Source organism: Melanotaenia boesemani, chromosome 9, assembly GCF_017639745.1.
Source record: "Melanotaenia boesemani isolate fMelBoe1 chromosome 9, fMelBoe1.pri, whole genome shotgun sequence".
Classification (NCBI taxonomy): Eukaryota; Metazoa; Chordata; class Actinopteri; order Atheriniformes; family Melanotaeniidae; genus Melanotaenia; species Melanotaenia boesemani.
In genome coordinates, this window is record NC_055690.1 from 10,813,464 (window position 1) to 10,828,476 (window position 15,013).

At 38.4% G+C, this 15,013-nt stretch overlaps 1 protein-coding gene and 3 non-coding genes across 7 annotated transcripts; 3 read left to right on the forward strand and 1 right to left on the reverse strand.

Moving 5' to 3' along the window:
- Positions 1-8: 8 nt before the first annotated feature.
- On the reverse strand, positions 9-4,620 carry eif3k (eukaryotic translation initiation factor 3, subunit K). 4 transcript variants are annotated; one of them, XM_041995876.1, is made up of 8 exons: positions 4,438-4,615; positions 3,757-3,855; positions 3,410-3,530; positions 3,178-3,252; positions 2,954-3,020; positions 2,686-2,763; positions 2,336-2,461; positions 9-136 (listed from the first exon to the last, which is right to left on the reverse strand). In XM_041995876.1, the coding sequence occupies exons 1-8, from the start codon at positions 4,497-4,499 to the stop codon at positions 105-107; spliced, it is 660 nt and encodes a 219-aa protein (XP_041851810.1). In that variant the 5' UTR covers positions 4,500-4,615; the 3' UTR covers positions 9-104. The 4 variants fall into 4 exon arrangements, with proteins under 4 accessions (XP_041851810.1, XP_041851807.1, XP_041851809.1 ...); XM_041995873.1 differs by having other exon boundaries at positions 3,178-3,255; positions 4,438-4,614; XM_041995875.1 differs by lacking the exon at positions 9-136 and adding an exon at positions 273-2,134 and having other exon boundaries at positions 2,283-2,461; positions 4,438-4,620.
- A 3,339-nt stretch (positions 4,621-7,959) lies between these two features.
- LOC121646770 lies at positions 7,960-8,150 on the forward strand. The gene has a single exon (XR_006011709.1). It is a non-coding gene; the product is annotated as a U2 spliceosomal RNA (small nuclear RNA).
- A 1,725-nt stretch (positions 8,151-9,875) lies between these two features.
- Positions 9,876-10,039, forward strand: LOC121646739. Its single transcript, XR_006011683.1, has one exon. It is a non-coding gene; the product is annotated as a U1 spliceosomal RNA (small nuclear RNA).
- Positions 10,040-12,443: 2,404 nt separating this feature from the next.
- Positions 12,444-12,607, forward strand: LOC121646756. The gene has a single exon (XR_006011700.1). It is a non-coding gene; the product is annotated as a U1 spliceosomal RNA (small nuclear RNA).
- Positions 12,608-15,013: the final 2,406 nt, after the last annotated feature.

Consider the following 15,013-nt stretch of genomic DNA (forward strand, 5'->3'; position numbering starts at 1 on the left):
AGAGGTTGTAAAGATGATTCATTTTTATTGAAAATGGTGTGTTTGGAAAAAAATGACCAAGCTGACTGCGTAGTGACTGGTGTGTGTGTTTAGGTGTGTTTGCATCACTGTGACGTGGCCATGATGCTGGAAACACCTGGAAAGACAAGAAAAACAAAACAGGAAGATGAGAAATAAGAACCTCCAAATCCAAATGAAAACAAATACTGAAATACATTTAAATAATATGCAGGGGTGATGGCAAAAAAAAAGATCTGAGCCTGAACATTTTTAAGGTGTTCCTCATGGGACACGGCTTTGTTTCCTAAATTGCTTACAAGCTAAAATTTACACTCTTAAAATGTACAGCTGTGTCACCAGCAAACCTCAGCTGATTATGAAAATAATATAAACAAAAGGCTGTCGAATTAAAACAGGCTCCCACTTTGCATCAACGTCCTGCTAGTTTCCTCCTCCTCAGCACGAGCTGAACGATAAACAAACAAGAGGGACGGCGCCGGGGCGGGAAAGCCGATCAGCTGATCACCGACAGTCCTGATTCAAGAAGCAACAGGAGAGGGAGGAGAGGAGGCAGTGGTGCAGAGATGCAAAAAGACTGGAGAAGCAACATTTGCGCAAAAGGTTTAAAAAGAAAAAACAACTAATTAAGTGAGGGTGTCAAATCCACAGGTAGCAAAACACCCACATCCCCCACAGGTGCGATGTCTACGGTATGTCCGAGGTCATATGTAGTCACATGTAAAGCTTGCACAGCCACTTTATAAATGTATCCGACTCATGCCGTGACAAAACTTTTTTTCAGCTTGTGGTGTATAACAATTTTCAAAAGCATAATGTGCAGAAACAGGTAAACGGTTCTTTTCATCTTTTGCACCAGCTCCCGTAAGACTTGCCATAAATGCCACTAATGGACTATTTTAAAGCTGACGTTACAGGTTCATCATTCGCAGCTGGTTGCAGGAAAGCACGTTAGTGCCACTGACAACAACGGAGGGGAAGCGTTAAATGATGGCTTTGTTTGAGAGCAAGAGGTCTCTAATAAGCAGTCAGCCTTTTTTTTTTCTTTGCATATGATTTTCTTGCATTTTTTCCTCTCATCACTAGTTGCCACACGCTGGAATACGTAGAGACCACTTCTTGTTGCACCACAAGGTGACCTGACTGACGACACACCTATGTTAATTCACTTGTTTTTTTTGTTTATTTTTACTTATTTTTATGACTTTTTTGCACGTTTTGGACTTTTGAACATTTGATATGACCGGCACACACACTTGGAAGTAACGATGTGTGTGAGTTTGGTCTCTAAGGTGACTTTTGTTGACTCTGGACATTCTCCCCTGCATCCTACACAGCTGCAGAAAATGGAAAACAGAGAGGGAAGCAATCCAGAGTGACATGTGGAGTCGTGGCTGCAGCCCTGCATTCCTGACTGTGCCGTCAAGCTTGACGGTTTCTCGACCTTTTGGCATGACAGAAACAAGAATTCAGGCAGGACGGGATGAAGGCTTTATTATTATTTTATATTAACTCTGTTGTTGCGGTCTTACAGGACTGCTTTACAACAACGGACTGGCAGATGTTTGAGGAAGCAGTCAATGGCCACATCAATAAGTACATAGCTTGTAAACATAGACTAAAGCACACTGTTTTTATTGGTAGGTTGGAGCATTTGTGACACCTGGAGAGGCCATCCTAATAAGGAACCAGCTGATAACTTAATTTCACAGACACCAACCCAAACACATCATTTCCAACACATGCACTCTGTGTGCTTGTTTAAATCAGATAAATAATATCCAAATTTCCCTGAGGACTCTCCAAAGGGATTAATAAAGTATTTTCTATTCTATTCTATTTTCTAACATGAGGCTGTATCCAGACTATAGGGATAAAAACAGGAAGGCAAAACTATCCACTGCATTGCTTCTGTACTAACTTAACGCCTTCCATGCTCAGTTTGATGCAAACAACAGCATCCCAGGCCAGGTCATGAAGCCCCTCGCCACACTGCCTTCACCTGTTCACCAAGGACCCAAACAATCCGGCCTAACCTTGAACCAGTGAGTTCTTTCACAAATCATTACGGCGTTGTGGAATCAGAGGAGGGTTGACATTAACTATGCAGAACTGACGTAGTGCAGTGTATAAAATGTCATACATGCCTCATAATATCACCCCAGTTTGCAGTAAAAATCATCAGTCATGGCTTGAAAAACACATGAAAGAGGTTTTTCCTGTTCTATGGAACTTTGTTTTGCAGATCTTTAATTGTTGCTAAAAAAAGGCTCAGTTTTCACTCAGTTTGTGAACAAGCTGGAGCGACAGCACTCACTCTCAAAGTCGATCTTCTCCACAATGTTCTTGGGCTTGATGCTCTCCTCCTGGTTGTAGATGAAGATCTGTCCGTCCTCATTCTCTGTCCAGCCGTACTTATTCATCCAAACCTTCACCTGTGTGTCTGTGCAGACAGAAAGAACAGCGAGTCATATCATGTGAAACTTTTTCTGTGGATGAATGAAGCCCTAAAGCCAATCTTTCTTCATTATTGACATATTTAGAAATCTCTCTTTTTTTTTACAAAAATAATCATATTTTATATGTGGACTGTGTTTTATAGTTCTAAACTAAAAACTCTGATTAATTCTATTGAACAGCTTTGTCAACATGTGTCACACTTCTTACCCAGTGGGTCTCCCAGCATCTCAGCCAGTAACCGATGCTCAATGGTCTGGTAGGTGATGCCCACTACATGGCAGATGACTGAGGAGGAAGATAACTTAAACATGTTCAAACAGAGATTTGACCCATTCATGTGACTGGCAGCATTTCTGCAGTTTGGGTGTGGCCGTTTCTGATCATTTCCCACATGCGTGTTTAACCATCTGCTTTTAGTTACTGTAATTAGTGTTTCCAATGACATAATTCAGGGAAAAAATAAATAAATACTCACACTTGCGAACGGAGTCCTCAAAACCAGTAATGCCGTCAATGAGCTCTCTGTTCTCCTCAAGACTCGTCTATCAGGAAGACGAAAGAAAAAAGAAACAGTTGTGTAAGTTTGGAAATCGAGACAATATCTTCTGTGGATATGTGATGTCAGAGTGTACAAACTTTTCAGTCTAGGCCAGTGGTTGGCAACTGGCGGCCCATGTTTTGTGTAAATGAGTATCATACCCAGAAGCTCTGGAAGTGACAAGTCTCCAGCAGGTTCCCAAGGTAGAGGATCTGTCTGATGGGTCGTTCCTCTTGCTGCGACACAGTAGTCAAGGAAACGCCCCCAGACCCCAAAACAGAGCCCCCTAGCACAGTTTACACATAGTCCTACATAGCTGCACTGTTTTGTGTGAGGCATGACAAAACTAAAGTCTAAAGAAATCACATAGATGAAATAGCACCAAAAGGATACGTGTGTCTGGTCAATCATGCACTTGCATAGAGTGAAGTCAGTGTGTGGCAGGTTGGTCAGAGCCTTCAGCAGAATCTGTGAAGTTACATGAGTCTGGAAGTAGGCTGGATTAAACTGGTACCTGAAGATTTAATGATAAGAAGAGTCATCTTTCTGTTGGAAGAAATAAACTTACTGAAACACCCACACAAATCTAACTAAGGAGATGTCAAGCCAGGAGGGAAAAAAAGAATTGTAAAGATTTCTAGGCTTTTGGATGACTAAAGATGTTTGTCTATGTCAGATTAGATTTGCCTACATTTTAATATTTTCTAGTATCATATCATCTCAGTGTTGGAGCAACTTACAGCTTCAGCACAGCCAGATTTGCTTCCAGGTCATAGGCATTCTCTCTGGCTTGCGTCTCGACATAGCGCTCCAGCGTCACAAGGTTTTCTGGGTTGTACCTGTGAGAAGACACGTAATAATGACTTATCAATTCTGAATGGCTTCATTATTATTGTGTTATTTGTTTATTAGTTTTATACTACAGGTCTAAAGTTTTCACATTTTCCCTACATTGAGCAAAGTTAGAGGGTTTGAATTTTGATGAGCTGCTTTCAACAATACATTTGACTGGAACATGAGCTTCATCAAGACATCCAGACAGACAGGGTCTTAAAAGGGTGAAATATCATTAATGCACGGTTACAGTAGACGCTGAGTGTTATGAGACACTTTTGGGTCCACGAATATTTTAAGTGCAGTTCACCGAGGCAACTTCGCGAATGCTAACTGCTGTTTATATACAGCATGACAGCTACTCGCATTATTGTTCGCTTTATTAGACGAGCTTTTCTTGTCATCCCAATATAACACCGAACAGACCCAATTAGTCTATTTCAGACTTTAGAAAAAAATGTCACTAATTGTGGCAAATGTTCATTTGCCATTGAACGAATTTAGTAAACGTTAGCAAAAAGCAAACCGGCTAGGCTTCTGTTAGCTTGAAAGCCCGGTTATTAGATTTTTGCGCCTACTATTCATACCTATCAATTCCTCGCAAGAGTCTCCCAACGTTCGCCCTCATTTGCTCAAAGGATGACGCCATTTGGTTCAATCTTTAACTGATTTCTTATAATAAAAACCTAATTAATCCTACACGTGGGCCACAAAGCAGAGAAGGTTCCGGGGGGAAGAAGAAAAGGGCCGGACCGGAATCAAGATGGACCGGAAATGTCGGTGGACCGGTGTCATGCCATAAAGTGTTCGTCTCCCAGAAATTGATTAGACTGCTGCGAGAGAGCGCGCAACCTGTTAAGGCTGTGTCGCACAGTTTCTCAATAGTGTCTCTTGTGTTCTGCTGTTCCTCACCGTATAAAACCGTTTTATGCAAGTGACAGAATGTCTATTTTAACCAAGAAAGTATGCTTTTGCGAGTGCTTTAACAGATTAATTACAACTGCAGACAACAACATATTCAGGCATGTTGCTGCTTTAATGCTTTGGTTTCATGTGTTTGTATTTTGGTTGCTTGTTTTTTTAGTATGTGAAGTCCAATTAGTATATGATTTATGTGTTGATTTACAAAAAAGGTTTAATTCCACTTATGTTCATGAATATTATTAATTGATTACAGCCCATTTCTTGTCAATAAAATGCAGAATCCACTCCAAAACCCTTCAAGGAAAAACTGGCGCTTACAAAAGAGTTTTTTGCCTGCCAAAAAGTGATAAGGGACCTCAAATTGTAGACAAATAAAAAAAAAATGCACCTTTGAATGGCTACAGTTTAATCAAGTATGATATATTTTACATATTACTGGCCAATTACTTCCTTCTACTCCAAAACCCTTTAGGCCTCATAATAGTGGTTTTTGCCTGCCAAAAATCCTTCTTTACAAGTATTGTATTATTTCCTTATTGTGGTACTGTGTAACCTCAGATATTTGCATGCTGAGTATGTTTGTAATTCTAGTTGCGTTTGTTGTGAAGTGTTGGCTACAGCAAACTCCTGAAATATTTTTAGATGTAGTTGTATAATAATTTATTGTTGTACTTAATCTCTGTTTCAGAAACCACACATCCATATATGTGTATATACACAGTTACCTTTATGTTTAATGTCAAACAACCCAAATCCAAAGAATACAAATCAAAAGAAACTTCTTTACACATAAATAAGGAGGATACTGAGCATATAATACTTCAAGGGATAACCCTTGTAGTTTTGATGGATTCTTTTTTTTTTATCTGTTTGTGTGATGCATTGGTCAGAAAAATCTTCAAAAAAAAAGAAGAAAAAAAAAAAAGAGCTCATGTTGTCGTTTAGTAAGTGCATTAATGACCAAATTCCTTTTTCAAACCATTTTTGAACAAAGAGGGAATTGTTTCTAACAATTATGAACTGGCAGTTCCATATAGGAATATTATGTAGACTGTGTTTGTAAATTAGTTTCCAATCAATAACTTGATATGTGCGGAAATATATGGGCTATCACCACGTTCAATTGATCTGCCAATGGTATGAGAGGAGTGCAGCTTTGCTCTCATTTAAACACATTACTAACAAATCAGAAGTTTAGCAGGACTTGTAAACTGACAGAGAACCAGCTGCAGTCTAGCCTAGACATAATACATCCGCAAGATAGATCAGACATGTTGATGAATAGCTTGTAAACATAGACTAAAGCACATTGTTTTTTATTGGTAGGGTGGTAGGGTGGAGCATTTGTGACACCTGGAGAGGCCATCCTAACAAGGAACCAGCTAATAACTTAAGTTCACAGACACCAACCCAAACACATAATTTTCAACACATGCACTCTGTGTGCTTGTTTAAATCAGATAAATAACATGAGGCTGTATCCAGACTATAAGGATAAAAACAAGAAGGCAAAACTGGCCTCATAATAGTGGTTTTTGCCTGCCAAAAATCCTTCTTTACAAGTATTGTATTATTTCCTTATTGTGGTACTGTATAACCTCAGATATTTGCATGCTGAGTATGTTTGTAATTCTAGTTGCGTTTGTTGTGAAGTGTAGGCTACAGCAAACTCCTGAAATATTTTTAGATGTAGTTGTATAATGATTTATTGTTGTACTAAATCTCTGTTTCAGAAACCACATATGTGTGTATATACACAGTTGCCTTTATGTTTAATGTCAAACAACCCAAATATTATAAACCATAAGTTATTTTGATTTTTTAAGAATGAATTAAGCCAATTTATCTTTATGGTACTTTTGTTGTTGTCGAATTCCAATGCTCATAAACCTCCATCTTCATATTTTTTAGTTAAATTCCCTTTTTAGATGTAGTGTGTTTTTTCCACCCACATAAAATTAAAGTTAAGCCGGTTAATAGATGTAACGTTTGGTATATGATATTATTCACAGTTTTTGTACAGCTAGTAGCTAAATACGGTACGAGGTGTACGCATGCGCAGGATACAATGCACGATGCAAGTTTACTGCGCCTTCGGTCCGGTCGGTCACACGAGGATCGAGTGGCGGACTCGCGAAGATGAAGAAAGAGTCGCAGTGAGTTAATGTTTAATAAATAATTATCTAGAGTGAAGTATTTTAACTCTTAATTTAAAGACAGACTATCGTGGTAACAAAAAAATACGTTAAAGTTACATTTGTGCAACTTGTGTTGACGCAACATGGTTTCTGTGGGCAGATAGCTAAGCTAGCTAACGCCACGCACTTCATGCAGACATATTCAGAGTCATAGAAGTAAACCTAATTGTATCCACTCCTGAAAATTTTGCTAGAAGTTAAAAAAAAAGTTACATGGTTCGCAAATGCAATTTCAGTTGCGTAAAATAGTTCGGTGCAGCTATATGAGAAAGGAGGTTGAGGTGTGGCGTGTCAGGGTCCGGTTAATCCCAGAGATGTTACATGCGAACAAGTTCCCTTTGGTGCTTAACGAGTTGTTGGGTTAGAATGAATTTGTGTATGTTTTTTTCTTAAAATAAATAAATAAATAAAAAACACATTATAGCCTGTCATTGCGTTTTTAGTTAATTTAGTCATTTTGTTGTCAGTTGGGTTTTGACAGTCTGCGTGTCTGCAGCCACGTGTGTAGAAAACATGAAGCGTGTGGTTAGCGCTGTTCGCCATTAGAGACCGCTGCAGCTGCTGCTTTTTTGTAATGAGCGTGTATTGTAAAGCACAGTTTTTATCGCTACCAAAACGCTTCAATTCACTGAATACAGTTCAGCATAAAAACCGCTTATCCGTACATATCAACGTGTTGCATATATTTAAACATATCTGCAGATAAAAAGTGTTTTTAGTATCTTTATGTTCCTTTGCTTGCTATTGGACTAAACGGTACCACGTGTCCAGGAAGTAACATGATGCTGCCTTTGTGGATATCGGTTCATTTAACTTACGAATGCATAACAACACCAGTGTTTTATGATCTGTATTGTCGATCATTAGTGTACCTATTCTGAGCTTATCTGGGCTGTGTGTGAATTTTTCATCATTTTTATTTTTCCAATCCGTGAGTTAGAATGGTGTTGCAGAGAATGACTATGCTGCCTCTGAGAGTTAATGGGTATCGCTTCTCGGCCTTTTGGCTAAGATCAAGTGTAGTATCTGTTCTTATCAGTTTAATATCTGATACGTCCCCTACCCGGGGACCATATATTAAATTGATTTTTGGAACAGGGAGATGGAATAGGGGCTTGCTCCGTCCACTCCACGCATCGACCTGGTATTGCAGTACTTCCAGGAACGGTGCACCCCCTCCCTTATAATGTAAAAAGCAACTTAATGTTGTACTATCTATTTTAAATAATGTACAGCAGTGTAATGATGATGTTCCATGAATGAAAGATATGCCATCTTTTGTTTCTGTCAGGCCGGTGAAGGAAGAGATTTTGTTTGGCCTTCCCGTATTTACAACATGAACTGAGCAAGGTTTCATTGCTCTCTGATTTGATCTAAAATGTACAAGTCCTACCTGTAGATTTTATATAACATACTACTGCAGTCAATGAAACGCCCATTCTCAGATACACACAAATAAACCGTGATTTACTTTCTTAAAGGATTATTAGTAGCTTAGAAGTCATGGTGTGTATTAGTTCTTATAGTTCTTATAGTGTATAGTTCTATACACTGCATGGTTGAAATATGCAGTTACATCTGTTCACCACTAGATGGCAGCAGCGCACCGTAAGTTGTAGTTCTACAGCCTGACGAACGTTTAAATTACTTGATGGTACTTGATAGTTGATGTAAGCCAAGTAATTAAAGTATATTTGTGGTTATTAAAAAACTTAGATGTGCTTTTTATGTATATTGTGTTAAATCCCATCATAAACTAACATTGTTTACACTCCAAAACAGCAGGAGGCAGCAGCAGCAGGACTGTCTGTTTCCCAACGCCAGATAACAAAGAAACAGGAAGTGGTAGCCCTGTTAGCAGAACAGAACATGTGACTTGTGTGTTTGTTTTTATTCTTTTTTTTGGATGTCAGATGTGAAGTAAACAGTTTGTGGTTGAAGTTGGATTCACTGTGGATCCAGTTGAACTGTCTGCTAGGCTGTTAGTCACTTGCAGGGCAGCAAAACTGTAAAACAGGGTGATTTTCAGTTAGCTTTTTGTGGTTCATGAACAGCATTGCATTATGTCAATGAAACGCCCATTCTCAGATACACACAAATAAACCGTGATTTACTTTCTTAAAGGATTATTAGTAGCTTAGAAGTCATGGTGTGTATTAGTTCTTATAGTTCTTATAGTGTATAGTTCTATACACTGCATGGTTGAAATATGCAGTTACATCTGTTCACCACTAGATGGCAGCAGCGCACCGTAAGTTGTAGTTCTACAGCCTGACGAACGTTTAAATTACTTGATGGTACTTGATAGTTGATGTAAGCCAAGTAATTAAAGTATATTTGTGGTTATTAAAAAACTTAGATGTGCTTTTTATGTATATTGTGTTAAATCCCATCATAAACTAACATTGTTTACACTCCAAAACAGCAGGAGGCAGCAGCAGCAGGACTGTCTGTTTCCCAACGCCAGATAACAAAGAAACAGGAAGTGGTAGCCCTGTTAGCAGAACAGAACATGTGACTTGTGTGTTTGTTTTTATTCTTTTTTTTGGATGTCAGATGTGAAGTAAACAGTTTGTGGTTGAAGTTGGATTCACTGTGGATCCAGTTGAACTGTCTGCTAGGCTGTTAGTCACTTGCAGGGCAGCAAAACTGTAAAACAGGGTGATTTTCAGTTAGCTTTTTGTGGTTCATGAACAGCATTGCATTATGGGAAACATCAGTCTTTTTTCAAACAAAATAAATAACAATGTCTTAGTGTTTACACAAACCTACACCTATAAAAATAAATCTTGTGTAATAACATCCCCTGTATGCTGTGGTTTAGTTAGTTCATAGACACGTAATACCATGACTTATTTTAGTATGTGTATGAATGACCCTCCTGTCCGTGAGTTGTACAACTCATACTTACCTGGCAGGGGAGATACCATGATCATGAAGGTGGTTCACCCAGGGTGAGGCTCAGCCATTGCACTCCGGTTGTGCTGACCCCTGCGAATTCCCCAAATGTGGGAATCTCGACTGCATAATTTCTGGTAGTGGGGGACTGCGTTCGCGCTCTCCCCTGATTATACTGTTGAATGAAAATCAAGGTAGTTACTACCGGTGACTGTTTTGTTTCACTTCAGTTGAGAGGGTGTACTTTTTGATCGTTAGTAATTACATTATATAGCTGTCACATGTATGAGTGCACGCTTTATTTATAGTTGTGCTTTTTGATAGCAAACCTGTGCTATCCCAGGAAGGAAAATAACAGACAGTCTTGCACTGTTCAGGGACTCCTTCCTATACTGTGAAGGGAGAAATCTTCCTCTCTGCATTTTAGGATTAGATCTATAAAAAGCTTTTGACAGTGTAAGCCATAAATATATAAAAATGACTCTGGATAGATTTGGTTTTAGTGGTGATTTTAGGAAATGGTTGGACATCCTGTATAAAGACTCCATCAGTAAAATATTAATAAACGGCTCCCTTATTGCGGCACTTGATAAAAGTCAGGTGTCCGTCAAGGCTGTCCTCTTTCTCCAATTCTCTTTGTTTTGGTTATCGAACCCTTGGCATGTGCTCTTAGACAGGCAGAAAACATAAAGGGCCTGTCCCCCCCAGGTAGTATGGGTGAGACTACCAAACTGAGTTTATACGTGGACGACGTAACTCATCTTTTGTCTGATAATAAGTCCATCAGTGAGACACTACAAATCAGTGAACATTTTTCTTTGGCATCAGGCACAAAAATAAATAAATCAAAGCGTGAAGTACTATACCTTAATTGGTGACAACTTTTTGACAATTAGAACGGACACAATAAAAATATTGGGAGTCCAAATCGGGAAAGATATGGAAGCAAAAAACTGCCATGCAAAAATACCAAAATTACAAGGAAAACTCTTTCAGTGGAAGGATAGAGAACTCTCTCTCTCTTCGGAAAAATTTTAGTTGTGAAAACAGAAGTTATTGCATCGGTAGCCCAGCTTGCTGCCACTCTTCCTCCATCTCGTACAATAATAGCCACTCTCAGAAAAATAACCTTCCGTTTCATATGGGGCGGATTTATGAAAGACTAAGTAGGGAAATTATGTATAGACCTTTGGATAAAGGGGGGAGAGCAGCCCCAGAGATGGGATCAAAGTTATCAAATACCAGCAATTTCCACATTGAAATGAACAGACACCTATTTACAGTTAGAAACCCTGTATTGGTTTACTGGAATAATCACTATTGGGGTACTGCTTAGCAGTATCCTGACTTTTAAAGAATGATAAACCAGATTACAGATTTATACTTTGGATATCTTTTTATTTGCTTTGTAGTACTGCACCGTTTTTAACAACCTCATTTACCCTCTCCTCAATAACTTTATGTCACTGTTTTGTGCATCGAAGTAATTTGAACTAAACCTTAAACATAGATGTTTCACATTTTACCGGTTGTATGAAAAGAAAAAAATATTTTAATTTTAAGCATTTTTCCAGATTTATTCCAAAATTCAACTTAAATTTATTTTTTCATATATGTCTATACAGGCAATCTTGTCTTCTTTCCACATATTCTCTATTTTTATATCCTATTAAATGATGGAGTAATCTTAATGCTTTGTTTTGTTTTGTTTTTTCTTTACGCCCCCCCCCCCCCCCCCCCCCCCCCCCCCCCTCCCAGTTTTGTGCAACTCTAACTGATGTACAGTTAGGCTAACCTGCAACTTAAATGAAGTCGCCATATAGTCAGAGTTAACATGAGGAGGTCTTTCATAGCTCAGACGTTCATTACATGGTTGAAATCAGCAGTTACGCTGGTTTTCCACTAGATGGCAGCAGATCTCTAAGTTGTAGTTTTACAGCCTGATGAACAACTAAATGGAGTTTTTCTATAATCAGTTATATATATAAGTATGTTAAGTTAGATACCAGATCATTAAAAACACCAAGTTGTGCATTTTATGGATATTATGTTAAATCCCATCATAAACTAACATTGTTTACACTCCAAAACAACAGGAGGCAGCAGCAGCAGGACTGTCTGTTTCCCAACGCCAGATAACAAAGAAACAGGAAGTGGTAGCCCTGTTAGCAGAACAGAACATGTGACTTGTATGTTTGTGTTTTTATTCTGTTTTTTGGATGTCAGATGTGAAGTAAACAGTTTGTGGTTGAAGTTGGATTCACTGTTGATCCAGTTGAACTGTCTGCTAGGCTGTTAGTCACTTGCAGGGCATCAAAACTGTAAAACAGGGTGATTTTCAGTTAGCTTTTTGCGGTTCATGAACAGCATTGCATTATGGGAAACATCAGTCTTTTTTGAAACAAAATAAATAACAATGTCTTAGTGTTTACACAAACCTACACCTATAAAAATAAATCTTGTGTAATAACATCCCCTGTATGCTGTGGTTTAGTTAGTTCATAGACACGTAATACCATGACTTATTTTAGTATGTGTATGAATGACCCTCCTGTCCGTGAGTTGTACAACTCATACTTACCTGGCAGGGGAGATACCATGATCATGAAGGTGGTTCACCCAGGGTGAGGCTCAGCCATTGCACTCCGGTTGTGCTGACCCCTGCGAATTCCCCAAATGTGGGAATCTCGACTGCATAATTTCTGGTAGTGGGGGACTGCGTTCGCGCTCTCCCCTGATTATACTGTTGAATGAAAATCAAGGTAGTTTCTGTCAATGACTGTTTTGTTTCTTGTCAATTGAGTGGCTGTACTTCTTTGTCATTGTTAATTATGTTGTATAGCTGTCACACTGTATGAGTACATGCTTTGTTTGTAGTTGGGCATTGTTTATGAAATACCAGCAATTTCCACATTGAAATGAACAGACAGCTTCTTTTTTTCTTCCAAGAAATTTATTTTGCACATGGCTATGTACAAGCAACCTAAAACCACCATGCTAGAAAAGCAGCAGGTAAAAGAAAACTTATACCTGTCCCTTTCTTAAACATGACACATCTAACAAAAAAAAAATCAGCTTTCACACATTTATTTACAACCTACATAATAGGCCATCATTCATACGCTCTGAATATTCTTTTATAATTTTTTTAAAACTGAAAAATATTTACACACATCTATAAGCTCTGTCTGTAATGAATTCCACAATTTAACTCCACATGCATATAGATACACACACACACACACACACACACACACACACACACATATACATACACTGCTCAATAATATCAAGGGAACAGGAGAGGAAGTGAAGCAAAATTTTGTACATGGATGATTTAACCCTTTTACTGTCTAATAATAACTCCATTAGAGAGACTTTGAATGTTTGTGATAAATTTGCTCTGGCATCAGGAACAAAAGTAAACAAACAAAAGAGCGAAATGTTGTACCTAAACTGGAGGGAAAATAAAAGAACCATGGGATATGGTGGGAAAAAAAGACTTAATAAAGATATTAGGAATGTATATAGGTAAGGACATGGAAACAAAGAACTGGAATGCTAAATCTCCAAAAATACAAGGAAAACTATACCAATGGAAAGAAAGAACTGTCACTGCTGGGTAAGATCTTGGTGGTAAAAGCAGAGGTTGTGGCATCATTAAGCCATTTGGCAGCTACCTTTCCACCACCACACGCGACAGTAGCTACACTTCAAAAAATAATATTTTGCTTCATATGGGGCGGCCAGCATGAGAAATTAAAGAGAGAAATCATGTATAGACCACTAGAGAAAGGAGGGACGGCAGTCCCAGAAATCGAAATAAAACTAAAAGCCATGTTCTTGACTCCGATCCTTAAAGCCTGCCTGAATAACAGAAACGCACCTGCTTGCACTTTCTTTCCTAGATTTTGGACAGGTTGTAAAATAATGGTAGAATGGAAAAAAAGAGTCAGCTTAAACATTCCTTTTTCAGAAGACTGTCCCATTGTTTATAAAACAGTCCTAAAAATTTTGCAACATGGCTTAGCACAGATCCCAGCAGATGTTAGCACAAGACAAAAAGTAAAAGAAAAACTAAGTTGTTGCAAAGACTAACACCAGTAGGAAAACTAACAGAAGAATTGTGTAAAACGACATGGAATAACGTAAACTGCAAACCATTAAGCAGTATGCATAAAGAGCTGGCCTGGTTAATGGTCCATCAAATCCACCGAGCCTTGTGGTTTGTTTATCAAATACCAGCAAGCTCTCTCTCCTCATTATCCTGTTTAATGAAAATTACATTGGGATGAATATACAAACTAAGTGCTTCTTACTTATCAGGTGTGTGTGTGTTAAACTTAACGCAGCTGTTTTGTTCACTCTTACAGAAGACACATTTATTCTAAACACAATAAAAGTTTTTTTATTGAAGCTACTTCATATGAATTTACTGACTGTGTGTATGTAGCTACCATTTCAGCTTCACTTCCCGGTCATCATGAAGGATCACAGTTATAGGTTATAGGTGGTCGGTTCAGTGTTGTGTCTAACCTCCTCTTGACTGAGGCAAATTTATTATTAAAACACATTTCATTTATAGGGCAACCCAATAGGCTGTAAATGATTAAATGAAACACACGAGAATATTCAGACTTAAATTATGTATATAGACCATCATATGCATCATTATCACCACCATCACTGTTGACTTACATATGCAAGAAAATATATTTTAAAAGAAAAACCTTCCATTTCCAATCAAAACTTTTGGCAAATAAACAAGTTTTAATATCTGACTTAACTAAACGAGAGTTTGGATCAGACTTCAGGTTTTCTGTAGTCTTTTTTTCTCTGCTTGTCTGTAAACTGCTCTGGTTTGTGCTTTTGCACAGTGTACTGGTGGTAGAGTTCCCACATCTCCTGAAAGGTGTAATTTTTAAACATCTCCTGATCATAGACTCATCTGCAGATGTTGGCCTCCAACATGATGGAGACTTGTAGGAAACTCTCTGTATACTTTATCACGTGATTTGAATGATATTTGCATTAATTTTGTACATGTGATTCCAGGATCTTCGACAAGCAGAGAGCAGAGATGATAAACCCTCTCAATAAAGAGAGGCAGCGAACCAGTGGGTGAAAGACGACCTTAAAGAGC